The 13404-nt window shown below is 44.2% G+C and overlaps 3 protein-coding genes across 3 annotated transcripts in view; 2 read left to right on the forward strand and 1 right to left on the reverse strand.

The window, feature by feature from the left end:
- LOC122488509 (GTPase IMAP family member 1-like) overlaps positions 1-13404 on the reverse strand; it is a 66927-nt gene that overhangs the window by 34820 nt on the left and 18703 nt on the right. The gene's annotated exons all lie outside the window — the stretch shown is intronic.
- Positions 1-13404, forward strand: part of LOC122488504 (GTPase IMAP family member 8-like) — a 97780-nt gene that overhangs the window by 16608 nt on the left and 67768 nt on the right. The window lies entirely within an intron of this gene.
- On the forward strand, positions 4034-9503 carry LOC122488508 (GTPase IMAP family member 4-like). The gene is made up of 3 exons (XM_043589884.1): positions 4034-4157; positions 5661-5732; positions 8469-9503. The coding sequence occupies exons 2-3, from the start codon at positions 5675-5677 to the stop codon at positions 9392-9394; spliced, it is 984 nt and encodes a 327-aa protein (XP_043445819.1). The 5' UTR covers positions 4034-4157; positions 5661-5674; the 3' UTR covers positions 9395-9503.

The following is a 13404-nucleotide window of genomic DNA, read 5'->3' on the forward strand; positions in this document are numbered from 1 at the left end:
ACCAGTTTGCGGTGTGAATGCTTTCTTAATTATCTTCTTTGTGATTTGTTAGAGTTTGCAAATGTATGGATTGGTGAACTTAATCAGTGCAGAAACAATTCAACTATTATCATTTCGAAGATGTCCTCTGCCCCTATCCTCTTCTGATTTCTCTCTTAAAGCATCTTTGCCTCTTTAAATTGCTTTCTGCCCTTTTCTTTTTCAAACCTATCATCCGACCCCCTCAGCAGAAGCCACGGGTTTCTGAGTCACCCCTCACTGAGGGAGGGACCCAGTGGGGTTTGTGGTGAAAATCCCCCAGCAGACTCCCCGCTCCAATCAGATCTGGCCTTGACTCTCATTTTTATGTCAGGGTGGCTTTGAGAAGTGAAGGTTAGGTTTCAAGGTTGCTAAAATATCCTTCCGGTGCCAGCTGGCTGCTCTCCTCCCCGACTGGTCTGGGTTTCCACCTCCATTAGCTCCAGGTGTGAGACAGCGTATCTTCTTGCCTGTTCACCCATGGTTTTAAGAAAATATATGTAATACTTTTCAGTACTTTTAGTTGATTTCACTGGGAGGATTGATAATCTAGATACCTAAAAGAGAAGTTTATTTTCATGTGTTTGGTTAGTTTTGGCCTGTTTTGTTTTCTGACTTAATGTCTCTGGTAAGGGTGATTTTTTTCTGTTTGTCTCTGTCTCTTCCTGCTCCCTTTTATCTTGTAATCTTTCCTCAAGTGTCTATTCTCCCTGCTATATATTTGATGCCATGTTTAAGTATAAATCGCTAGAAAAGGAGTTCCATGTAACCAGTGAGGGGTTGTAAACATAGGCTCCATCTGAGGTGACAGAGCATGGCAGGTTGTCCCACCAAGGGGACCCTACAGGGCGGCTGGCAGAGGGCTTCCTCTAAAAATGTTCTAAGTCTTCAAGAAGAACCCTCTAATTGCACACTTGGGGAGAGATACTTTGAAGTGTGAGGTTCTTTTTAAAATTTTTTAAAAAATATCTTTTTAATGTTTTCATTTATTTTTGAGAGAGAGAGACAAAGTGTGAGCTGGGAAGAGGAAGAGAGAGAGGGAGACACAGAATCTGAAGCAGGCTCCAGGCTCTGAGCTGTCAGCACAGAGCCAGATGTGGGGCTCGAATTCGTGAACTGTGAGATAATGACCTGGGTCAAAGTGGCACGCTCAACTGACTGAGCCACCTAGGTGCCCCTGTAGTGTGGGGTTCTGAATTAGGGGGAATGAAAAGATCATGGAATCACTGCACACAGCCCGGTCCACAGCAGCTGAAATTTCTGAAGCTCCACTTCCACAGGGTTTCCCTGGTGACGTTGTTGGCTGCCTCCTCTGTAGCCTACCCTGGGGTCATGTGGCCTGTGGACCCCCTGACCCAGGGCCTCTTATCAGATACATGATTTGCCAAGATTTTCTCCCATTCTGTAGGTTGGCCTTTTCATTCTGTTGAAGGATTCCTTTGCTCTGCAGGAGCTTTGTAGTTGGATGTAGTCCCCCCCTGCCTACTTTTGCTTTTGGTGTCAGATTCAAAAACTCATCACCAAGATGAATGTGAAGGAGCTTGCTGCTTGTTTTCTCCTTGGAGTTTTGTGGTTTGAGGTCTTACATTCTCTCTGCCTTCCAGAAACCTGTTGAGACCTCTTGTCACCGATGCTCATAAACCCAAGCCCTCCATGACATGGGTTCCTGAGGGTTTGCAGAAAGAGAGGATGTCTGTTGTCTACAGTTTCTATTAATCCATTTTCCACAATGGTTCGTGTATGGCCCGTTTGCCATCTTGACTTTGAGATACCCGATCTCTTGTTGAATAGAAATAAAATATAGTGAGAGAGAATGTGCAAACTACTTTGATGTTACTTACATGGCATCATTTTTGCCCATTCACAACTTGGAAAAAGAGAAATCCTAATTCAAATTACCAGTTGTCATTATTTCAAATAAGCAGTAATAAATGGACCTATTAAGTTTTCCATAAGCAGCTTGGGCTTTTAAAAGCTCCATTGTCAGGGGGCACCTGGGTGTCTCAGTCGGTTAGGTGGCCAACTTCAGCTCAGGTCACGATCTCGCAGTCCGTGAGTTCGAGCCCCGCGTCGGGCTCTGTGCTGACCGCTCAGAGCCTGGAGACTGTTTCAGATTCTGTGTCTCCTTCTCTCTCTGACCCTCCCCCGTTCATGCTCTGTCTCTCTCTGTCTCAAAAATAAATAAACGTTAAAAAAAATTTAAAAGCTCCATTGTCAAGGCTCTGAACGTCAGAGTCAAGAGGGACAGCCCACACTGGTCATTTTACTCAGCTCAAGCCAGTCCTTAATTAGGCTTCCATGGTAGGTCTGGGTAGGACCTTGCACTTTAGCCTTATATCCTGTGAGGTGCTCAAAACAGAAGGAGATGTGGCAGGAAATGCTTGTGGTGAAGACAAGAAAGAAGTGTGGCTGTGCACAGGTAAATTTAGAACAACCGTGCTTGTTCTGTTGAGAAGGTTCTGGGTGGGAGCTTGGTAACATTAACATGGAAGGTAGACTACAGACTTTCTAGGGACTGAGCTGTGAGGTGCATAGGGATCATCCTCTCGTCTCTTTACTATGTCATTTCTAATAGAGGGTTACAGATATTTTTAAATGCATGAGAAGGAGGACATGGGTTGAAAAAGGTGTCAAATTATAAAGCAGAAACAAGAAATGCATAAAGGAGCTCACATTGTAAAAAGGCAAACTCCAAAACCTTTGAGGCCTTGAGTTCCAAGGGAATAGACTCCATCTGTGGATGAGAAAAGACAGAAATTCGTATTGTAACAGGGCACGGACCCAGGTAGTGTGACACCTTGTGGCCAGTTTTATATGATTGTAAAGCATCTGGGTGGCTCAGTGGGTTAAATGTGGAATGTTGATTTGGGCCCAGGTCATGATCTCATGGTTTGTGAGTTCAAGCCCTGTGTCAGACTCTGCACTGAGAAAACAAGTAGCAAAATATAAACTTTTCAAATAATTAAAAACTTTTTTAACGTTTATTCACTTTTTAAAGAGAGAGATGGAGTGCAAGTGGGAGAGATACAAAGAGGGAGAGACACAGAATCCGAAGCAGACTTGAGACTCTGAGCTGTCAGCACAGAGCCTGATGTGGGGCTCGAACTCAGGAACTGTGAGATCATGACCTTAACTGAAGTCAGATGCTTAACTGACTGAGCCATTCAACCATCCCACTTTAAAATTAATTAAAAAAAAAAAAAGAAAATAAAGATACTTGGAAAACTAACATATAGAAAAAAAATAATGGGATCCGTGTCTCTAGGGAACTGGGACCCCCTCCCCCCCCTTGACAATACTCTCACAGTTTACATTTTCCTGGCAGGTAGAGTCAGATGTTAGTGGTTAGCCTATTGCAAATGGTCTGAGCACCATCTCACAGGGTAACTTTGGACCTATCCTAATTAGTTAAGATAAGCTACCCTCTCTGGCTTCAGCCAGATAATACCTTGGAAATAACAACTCTCCCCTAGTCCCAGGGAGGAAGGAGAGGACATAGTGGCTGCCTACACTGATATAGACCTAAGCAGTAGGAGCAGACGTTGGTCTGAAAGACCCCTGTTGTGCTGAGATGTGGGGTCAGGGAACACAGGCTTTTCAGAGCTGGCAGCTCTCTAGTTTTGACTCAGCAGTTTTTCCAGAATGTCACAGCATAACCCTTATTTTGTCCTTCCTGGTAGAGTCTGCATGGATGAATATGGTATCTACAAGGCAGATGTGGTTGTCTAACTTTCAATTAGTTCGAATAGAGGTGCTTGGCTGGCTCAGTCAGTGGAGTATGCAACTCTTGATCTCCGGGTTGTATGAGCCCCACATTGGGTGGAGAGATTATTTAAAAATAAAACCTTTACAAATTAATTCAGGTGAAATAAAATTAAAAATTCACTTCTGCCTTCACACTCGTCACACTTCATGTTGTCAACAGCCCATGTGGTTAATGGCTAACTTATTGTACTGCAAAAATGAAATCATTAGTTACAGGAAGTTCTATCTGAGAGGCTAGATGACGAAGTGGGCAGGTCTCTTGCATGAGCAAGTTTGTACAGCTCCTCCTCTCACATCCTCTCTCCTTTCTCTCAACGTCTTAGCTTAGCATTGTCTTCAAAGTTAGAGAAGGGAGCAGGACCCAAACTTTCCAGGTAAGAGAAAAGGGGTATTTGGGGGAGGGAACAAAGGGTAATGTGTGATTTTGATGGAGAGGGGACCTCTCCCCCGGACGTACATTTTAAACCTCCGGGCAAACATGCTTTCAGACTGTGTCTTTCTTGTTGGTTCCTTTTTCCTGTTTTTTTCTGACTTTAGGTTGTAATCTGTTTTGAGGGCTGAGCCCTACAAATCAATTGTCTTTCAGGGCTTGCTGCCCACAGAATACTTGTACAAATGTTATTCCCCTCGTTATTAATAGAAAGTATAAATAAACTTGAAGTTTTCAGGGATAAACTTGGGTGAGCAGACAGAATGAGCTCTATGGGGAGGAGCAGATGGGAGATGAAGAAGCACAGGTCACTGTCCCTTTCCCCAAAGCCATCACCCAGGTCAGGATCAGAGGCTCTGCTACCCAGCTGTCTGCCTGCTCAGGGCTGCCCCTTTCTGAGCCTCACTCAGAGTTGGGGAAGAGGAACTTCCCATGCCTTTAGGAGGCAAGATGAGGGAGACGCCCCTCATCTCCAGGTGACCCTCGGCAGTTGGGGAGGAGCTGGGGACCAATGGATGCCTGTTCATTAGGCAGTAGGAGAACCCAGCCACCCAAGGTCAGCACCCCAGAAGTGCAGTCTTTTGATCTGACATCTGAGCTGGGATACATAGCACAGAACTTCAGACTGAAGAGAGAGCCCACAAGCTAGAAGAAGGACCTTATGAAACACCGAAATACCTTTTGTTTCCCTATTTCTGTTATCCTCCCCCTCCCTAACACCCATCACCAGCACCAACATTGTGCCCAAAAATGATTTTTAAAAATTCTGTGCTTTCTCTTCTCGCTTTACAAGAAGCTCTTTCCTATTCCCTGTCTTTAAGGGATAAAGAAAGAACTCTTCTTACAAGAGAAGGGTCTGTCTTGCTCACAGTGTTGTATATTTGTTTTGATGGCTTCCCATCAGAAGAGCTTGTCCAGAACAACGAGCATTTTCAGCCCGTCCTAGTCAAAGTCTGCTCCAGTAATTTTGTTATGTAACAAAATTCAGCCAAAAAATTGGTTTTATGGAAGATTCATGAATCAGGCAGCATCTTATCCTGCAAATTGAGGGGTGCTCCACTGAGCTACAGAAGAAAGGTCTTTAAAGGCAGGGAGAGGGCATTAAAAGAGAAGACAAAGAAAGGAATTTATTAGCAAGGAATGCATTGTTTAGGCAAGTCTGGCTTCTTAAGGGGAGTGGAAGGGGTCTGTCAGTAAATCCTCAGTATCCCAGGGGAAGGCCACCCTGAAGGAGTGCTAACAGACCACCGCAAGTGCATGATTGTGTGAAGAAAAGGGAACAATCTGAAGATGAGCCCAAATGTGGAGAGCAGAGAAGCCTTGGGAAATAGGGCAGGGAAACCAAGTGGCAAGTGTGCAGAAGAGAAGAAACTGTTGGCTACACGAGGTTGAGGCTTCCAGTACCATCCACCTCCCTAAAACCACACGTTCTGTTTCTCTATGGCAGGAATTCACACTGCAATGGCAACCCCCAACAGCGATACGTACTGCAGCCCCGGTGGCCCCAGGAGCAGCTGCGGTGAGATCGGTGATATCCTGCTTGGGTCCCCCCGGGCTGGGTGGGGGAGGACAGGAGCAGAGGGGTTCTCTTGTGCTGACAGCCAGCCCTCATCCGGCTGGAGCAAAATGTTTCCACCCCTGTATCTATCTGATCTCCTCTTCATTTCCTCTGCTCTTTCTTTCCTGTCCACCCTGTCCACTCTCTCCGGGTAAAACGCCTTTCTGTTTCTCCTCCCGTGATTTCTCTCCTCCTCTCTAGGCAGATGCCCTCAGGCTGTCCCAAAGTTGGAGCCTTGCATAGGGATGCTAACTAAATGATAATCTGAACTCCCATCCACATGTTTCCTTTGATAATCTTAGCCATTCTGTATTCAGTGTTCTCGGTTTCTGGAAATCTACCTGTCTCAGGCCGGGGATCTGGTTATCATGTGTGAACTCTGCATTGGGGATGATTTGCTAATCCTCGGAAGGAATTGGAGACCAACTACAGATTTTGTGGAACCCAGAGCTGGAGCTTCTGCAATATCTCTCCTCTGCTCCACTGGCATTTTTAAAAGAGTATTCCAATTGACAGAGTAGATGGAAGGGGACCAAATGGAAGCAGAGAGAACAGCTGGGAGACTCTGGAGGCCTGGATGCTGATGGTAGTGGGAGCTAGTGTGGTGGCCTTCAAAGTGGAGGGAGAAAAGTAGACAGATTTGCAGGTGGAGCTCAGAGAATGTGCTGATATGGAAAGGAAAGGGAAAGCAAGGGAAGGGAAGGGAAGGCAAGGGAAGGCAAGGGAAGGCAAGGGAAGGGAAGAATCAAGGGCAGTTGCTAGATTTTGGGTCTAAGGGACTGGATCAATGCTGTTGCTGTGTCTGACAAATAAAATGCTGTTTATAATAGTGTCTCTAATGTTGTGAGTATGATAACATATGCATTATGTTCAAGCATAAAAGGATGGCCATAATACAGGATTTCCCATGCAGGAATCAGCCTCACTTAGGGTTGTGCTGTCAGGGTCTGTCTCCTCAGAGGTACAGGCTTTCAAATGTGATTTCCACCTATGTTCTATAGGGTGGTGGTGGTGGGGGGGGGAGTTCTGTGTTTAACAAATCCTGAAGACAGAGACTGTATAGACACCATAAGGAGGTATGCAATGAATTACTGAATACAAATGCATAACAGTTGTATAGATGATTTGTTGTTTAACTGAAGTCACAGTTATTCTGAAAAATGTGAGAATTGCTGTGCTGAGCTGGTATTATCTGTCAACTTCCTAGGAAGTAGAACGCTTAATCTAGTGAAGCTAAGAAAATATAACTCTACTGATGCTCTCAACTGTATCCATTTTTATTTCATTAAGAAATTTCTTTTATATTTATTCATTTTTAAGAGAGAGAGACAGAGAGACAGAGAGACAGAGTGGGAGCAGAGAGAGAGAGAGGAAGACACAGTATCTGAAGCAGGCACCGGACTCTGAGCTGTCAGCCCAGATCCTGGTGCAGGGCTTAAACTCATAGACCTCAAGAAGTCGGACGCTTAACCCACTGAGCCACCCAGGCGACTCCCCAAAGAATTTTTTTAATGTTTATTTAGTTTTGAGAGAAAGAGAGAAAGAGAGACAGAGACAGAGACAGAGAGTGAGCAGAGGACAGGCAGAGAGAGAGGGAGACATAGAAACTGAAGCAGGCTCCAGGCTCTGAAATGTGAACAAAGAGCCCGATGGGGGGCTGGAACCCGTAAATAGTGGGATCATGACCGGAGTTGAAGTCGGGCACTCAGCTGACTGAACCACCCACGTGCCCCTCAACTTTTTTAAGAGAGAAAGAGGGAGAGGGACAGGGGAAGAGGGAGAGATAGAGAGGAATAGAGAGAGATAATCTTAAGCAGACTCCATGCTCAGTGTGCAGCCTGATGTGGGACTCAGTCCCACGACCCTGGAATCACAACCTGAGCCAATATGAAGAGTCCAATGCTCATCTGACTGAGCCACCCAGGGTCTCTGTTTCTTTTATTTTTTATGTATCAAGAGATTTTATAATAATTTTAGAGATCTGTTGATATTTCCTGTCTATAACTCTTTAATGTCTTAATTAAGAATATGAAAACTTCACTGGACTCTAAGCTAAGGTTTTTAACCTAAGGTTTTTAACTTTAAATGTAAATTTTATTGTTCTCTCTCCTGTCACAATCCCTGACAAAATGGTTGCACACAGGAAACAGAAAAAGACACTTTCTCTTTCCACACAAGCATCCCTTTTGTACCCTGCAAGGATGGGTTGGCTTGTGTAACCTGCCTAGCTGGCTTCTTAATGGGAGAGCAAAGTTCCATTCTGAATATAAATGGGGAGGGGAGTCTCCCACTGAGATGCCCCAAAGTCAGATTTTGTGTTACTTGCTGCATTGCTCTTATGAGGAATAGCTACCAGCAGCAGCAGCTCAGAATTCTCTTTGTAAACTACAATATTTTGTTTACTCTTCTGTGGGCTACTTAGCTATAAAAAGGAAGAGTAAGAAGCTCCAGGAAATCCTGGAAAGTACTTGGGCATTCCCCAAGTATTGCAAGAGAATTTCAGGCTTTCTGTAGACTTCGAATAGGCTTCTCTAGAAGGGCCTTCTATAGAGTTCTGGGAGTGCCGCAGTCACTTATGGGGGGGGGGGGCGTGCGGCTACAGAGGAGGGATGTGTGTGAGGGGAAATGGGGGGCCATGCAGGAGAAGCAGCTGGATTACCATCCTAATGCTGTGGCTTTTGTTTCCTGATGTCCCAGGGCTTAGAAACCAAGATGGCAGAGATTCACAGCTGAGACTGGTCTTAGTGGGTAAGACTGGAGGAGGGAAAAGTGCCACAGGCAACAGCATCCTTGGAGAGAAAGTGTTTCATTCCAGCATTGCGGCAACATCAGTCACCAAGACCTGTAAGAAAGGGAGCAGCAGGTGGCAGGGAAGAGAAATTGTGGTTGTGGATACGCCTGGCATTTTCGACACCGAGGTACAGGATGCTGACACCTGCAAGGAGATTGCTCACTGCATCTTCCTGACCTCCCCAGGGCCTCATGCTCTGCTCCTGGTGGTCCCGCTGGGCCGGTACACGCAGGAAGAGCGAAAGGCCACAGAGAAGATCCTGCAAGTGTTTGGACTCAGAGCTAAGAGATACATGATTCTCTTATTCACCCGGAAAGATGACTTGGATGGCATAAATTTCCATGATTACTTACAGAAAGCACCCAAAGATATCCGAGAGTTGGTGGGCAAGTTTGGTGATCGCTACTGCGTGTTCAACAATCGGGCGACAGGAGCTGAGCAGGAGGCCCAGAGAAATCAGCTGCTCACCCTGGTCCAGCGCATTGTGGCCGAGAATGAAGGAAGATGCTACACTAATAAGATGTACCAAAAGGCTGACAACGAGATTCAGAAACAAATGCAAGAAATGCAAGAATTTTACGCAGCAGAGCTAGAGAGAGAGAGAGTGCAGATAAGAAAGGAGTTTGAAGACAAAATCAGAAAGCTGGAGGATAAACTGGAGCAGCAGAGACAAATGGAACAAATGGAGAGGGAATTGGCTGAGAAAGAGGCATTATATGCTATAAACCTGCAAAAACACAGAGATGAGAATCAGTATAAGATAGTTGACATGATCATGAAAGCTCTACAGATGGTTTTTCCTATCTTCTCTCACCTGTTTATGGAAGATTAACCTGAATGAGAAGATCTCCTTATTTGCTACACATTTTCCGCTGGCCCTGCCAAGCCCCCACCCCAGAACTCATTCACCAACCTTGAAGCACTCTCGATTCTGTCTCTCAGACTCTCAGGACGAAGGGGTATAATCAGATTCACTGGTGGTGATTGGTAGATGTTTGATTGACTTACCAGGGGAGGGACGCATTCTCAATTTGTGGAACTCCAGAGTAGAAGATATTGATGCTCTTCTAAGAAGATGACCCCAAAATTTCTCTATTTGTCCCGAGTGAAATCTAGATTCCTTCTAGATTGGTGGATCCTCTCCCTTTGTTGCTTCTACTCACTTATTTTTGCTTTTAGGACATGGCAATCACCTTACCCATATGGTTTGTTACAAAGATTGGTTCTTCATGTTAGGTAGTCTAATAATGGAGATGTTTATAGAATTCTTTCCAGATGAATGGAAATTTATTTAGTTACACTTTTACAGAGGGACTCAAGTTGTTTCTTATCAGCTGCCCACTGAAGAACAAAGAGTTGTCTGGAAAACAGGCCCTTCAGAACTCAACTAAGTGAAATGCCAGAAAGAGCAGTTGAAAGACGGAGATTCAACACAGAAGACAACAACGGATTGATGTATTCAGACATATCTACAGCAACTCTTTGACAGACTTCAATGCAACATATTTGCTGAATAACCAGTTCTCTCCTTTTCATGTGAAACTAACTGTTGCCACTTCACCTCCACCACCTCAGACCTTCATAACTTACTGCACATACCACCCTCTCCCAGCTGAACTGCTTGCTAGTTGGTATTATAATAAAAGTTTTCTGTTCTGTCATATTTCCATAAATTTTCAGTCCACTTCTTGGAAAATACCTTTGATATTTCTTTTTCTTTATTATTTTATTTAAAATTTATTTATTTATTTAGAGGCATGAGCAGGGGAGAGGCAGTGATAGAGAGAACCCCAAGCAGGCTCCACACATCAGTGCAGAGCTTGATGCAGGGCTCAAACCCACAAACCATGAGATCATGACCTGAGCTGAAACTGAGAGTGGGATGCTCAATGGACTGAGCCACCCAGGCGCCCTACGTTTGCCACTTCTTCTAAGACTACAGGTGTGAGTTTCACTTTTTGGTAACAGTTCAAGATGATTTCAGAGCTAGTCTTGCTCTACCCTCAACACATCTCTCCTCCTTTTCCTTGGAAATTCCCAGCCACATTCTCAACCTCTCTGCCAGTCAAACACCACCTTCTCGTTGGATTCATTCATTATGCACTGATAGAAATTATGTATAACCAAGGCTTTAGAGGCCTTTCTGGTTTTCCTGGAGCAAAAATCCCTTTTAATATATGGATAACAGTAGGAGGTATCTCTATCTGTTTTCTACTTTTCTATTTGGTACTTCTCACATAATCCATGCGAAGGCTTCCCAAAGCACATTTCCATGTTCTACCAATATGTTCTGGTGGTCATATGTGACTTATGGCAACTCTCCTCACTCTTCCATCTTGACATTGGCTTGTCTATGCTCAAAGCCATTTTGCCCAAAGGGACATATACCTCTCCCAGTTTTCCTCAAACACCTATGAGTTTAGACTGTACTTTTAATTAATCTCGAGGATAAAGGAAGCACACCACAAAGAAGCTTACAATCCCTCACAATCCCTTCTCCCCAGGAGAAGGGACCAAGATGGTGGAGTAGCATGGAAGTTTTCTGCTTCTCTCATTCCTGAAATTCAGCAGGATCAGCACAAAAGCATTTTTCACACTAGAAAATTTATCTGAGGATCAACATAACAATCTGCATAACCTGAGCCAGAGAACTTGGCAGGTACACAGCACGAGAGGTGATTTGGGGGAGAGAGAAGCCATGGTGGATAGGGAGTTGTTTTTGCTTGTGGAGATAGGACAGAAACAGGGGGTAGAATACAGGAAAACACTCCCCAAAAGGCAACTGTAGAGAAAGAGAAAGAGTGGAAACACCCAAAAGGGACTGAACAAGAAAGCAAGAAAGGAGAAAGTAGACTTTCAATACCATTAAGAAGAAGGGCCCTATAAACAAGGGAGCCCAGAGTTGGAAACTCTGTACTTCGCTACCTGGTGGTGATCTGGTGGGAAGGGTGAATCCCCAGGAGTGAGGTCCGAGGGCTCCGAGGGCCACGTGGGGAGAAGCGGTTCCCTTGCTAAGAGAACATTTGGTAGAGGTCGTGTGGCCTCCCCACAGGTAAGTGTCCCAGTGGACCCTGGACAACAGCTGTTTGTTGGTTTTGGAACAAAGGCATTATGGGGCAGTGAAGTCTGGCACCAGATGTGTGTTGTGATTTACCACAACCCCTGAGACGCTGCTGCTACATGACTGGGTGAAAGTCTTGTGGGGCACATTGGTACCTGGCTGTAGCCTCTGGGCATCTGCAGCAGGTGGTCCCATGAACGTTCCCAGGGGTGGCGAGCACCTGGCCATTGCTTGGCAAGACCCTCCCACGGAGGGTTGGAGTGGGTCCATGACTAAGGGACCTCAGAAATGAGGGGTTTGGAAACACAGCCCCTTCTGAGATGAAATTCAGAAGGGAGGTGCCACCACATGGCTTGGTCGCAGATAGTGTAGAAGTGGGGAGTGGATGGATGCTGGAGACAAAGGAAGGTTGCATGTTTTTAATTATCAAATGTTTTCCTACTTTTTATTTCCTTTTTTCCCCTTTTCTTTCCCTTTTTTCTCTATTCTGTCAAGCTTCTTTCAACAACCAGACCAAAACACATTTAGGATCTAGCATCCTTCATTTGATTTTTTTGTGTGTTGTTTAAAATTTTTAAATTTTTAAATAATTCCTTTACTTCTTCCAAAATGAAGGAATTCACTGAAAGGACAGGAGGAAATGCTCCCGACAAATAAGCAAAATGTCTGAACCAGAATTTAGAGTCCTGATAATACGAATATTAGCTGGGTTTGAAAAAAGCATAGATTCCCTTTCTGTGGAGATAAAAGAAGTAAAATTTGCCATCATGAAATTAAAAATGCTAGAATTGAGATGCAATCTCATATGGTTGCCACGGAGGCAAGGATGGATGCAGCAGAGCAGGGAATTGATGATGCAGAGGACAAACTTATAGAGGTTAATGAAGCAGGAAAAAAAGAGGGAAACTAAGGCAAAAGAGAATTATATAAGATTTAGAGAACGTAGTGACTCAGTAAAAAGGAACAACATCTGAATAATAGGGGTCCCAGAAAATGTAGACAGAGAACACTGAGAAGAAGGTTTATGTGAGGAAATCATACCAGAACACTTTCCTACCCTGAGGAAAGACAGACATCAAAACCCAGGAAGCACAGAGAACTCCCATCAGATTCAAGGAAAACCAACTATCAACAAGTCATTTCATATTCAAATTCACAAAATAAAGAGACAAGGAGAGAATTATGAAAGCAGCAAAGGAAAAAAGCCCTTACCTTACAAGTGCAACCAGATCAGGTTCTCAGAAGACCTATCCACAGAAATTGGCAGGACAGAAAGGAGTGGTGGGATACATTCAATGTGCTGAACTGGAAAAATAAGCAGCCCAAAGCTCTTCATTCAGCAAGGCTGTTTGTTCAAAATAGAAAGGGAGATAAAGTGTTTCCCAGACACAGGAAAACTATAGATGTTTGTGACCCTTAACCAGCCTGGAACAAAATTGTGTGGGGGACTCTCTCAGGGGAGAAAAGGTGAACCAAAGCAAAAAAGACAAAAGCAACAAAGACCAGAGAACACCACCAGAAACTCAAACTCTACAGGCAACACAATGGCAATAAATTCATATCTTTCAGTACTCACTCTACATGTCAATGGACTAAATGCTCTAGTCAAAAGACATAGGGTAACAGAATGAATAAGAAAACAAGATCCATCTTTAGGCTGTTTCCAAAAGACCTGTTTTATTTTTTTTATTTTTATTTTTTCCCTCTTTTTTTTAATATATGAAATTTATTGTGAAGTTGGTTTCCATACAACACCCAGTGCTCATCCCAAAAGATACCCT

Source organism: Prionailurus bengalensis, chromosome A2 (genome assembly GCF_016509475.1).
Source record: "Prionailurus bengalensis isolate Pbe53 chromosome A2, Fcat_Pben_1.1_paternal_pri, whole genome shotgun sequence".
NCBI classification, from domain to species: Eukaryota; Metazoa; Chordata; class Mammalia; order Carnivora; family Felidae; genus Prionailurus; species Prionailurus bengalensis.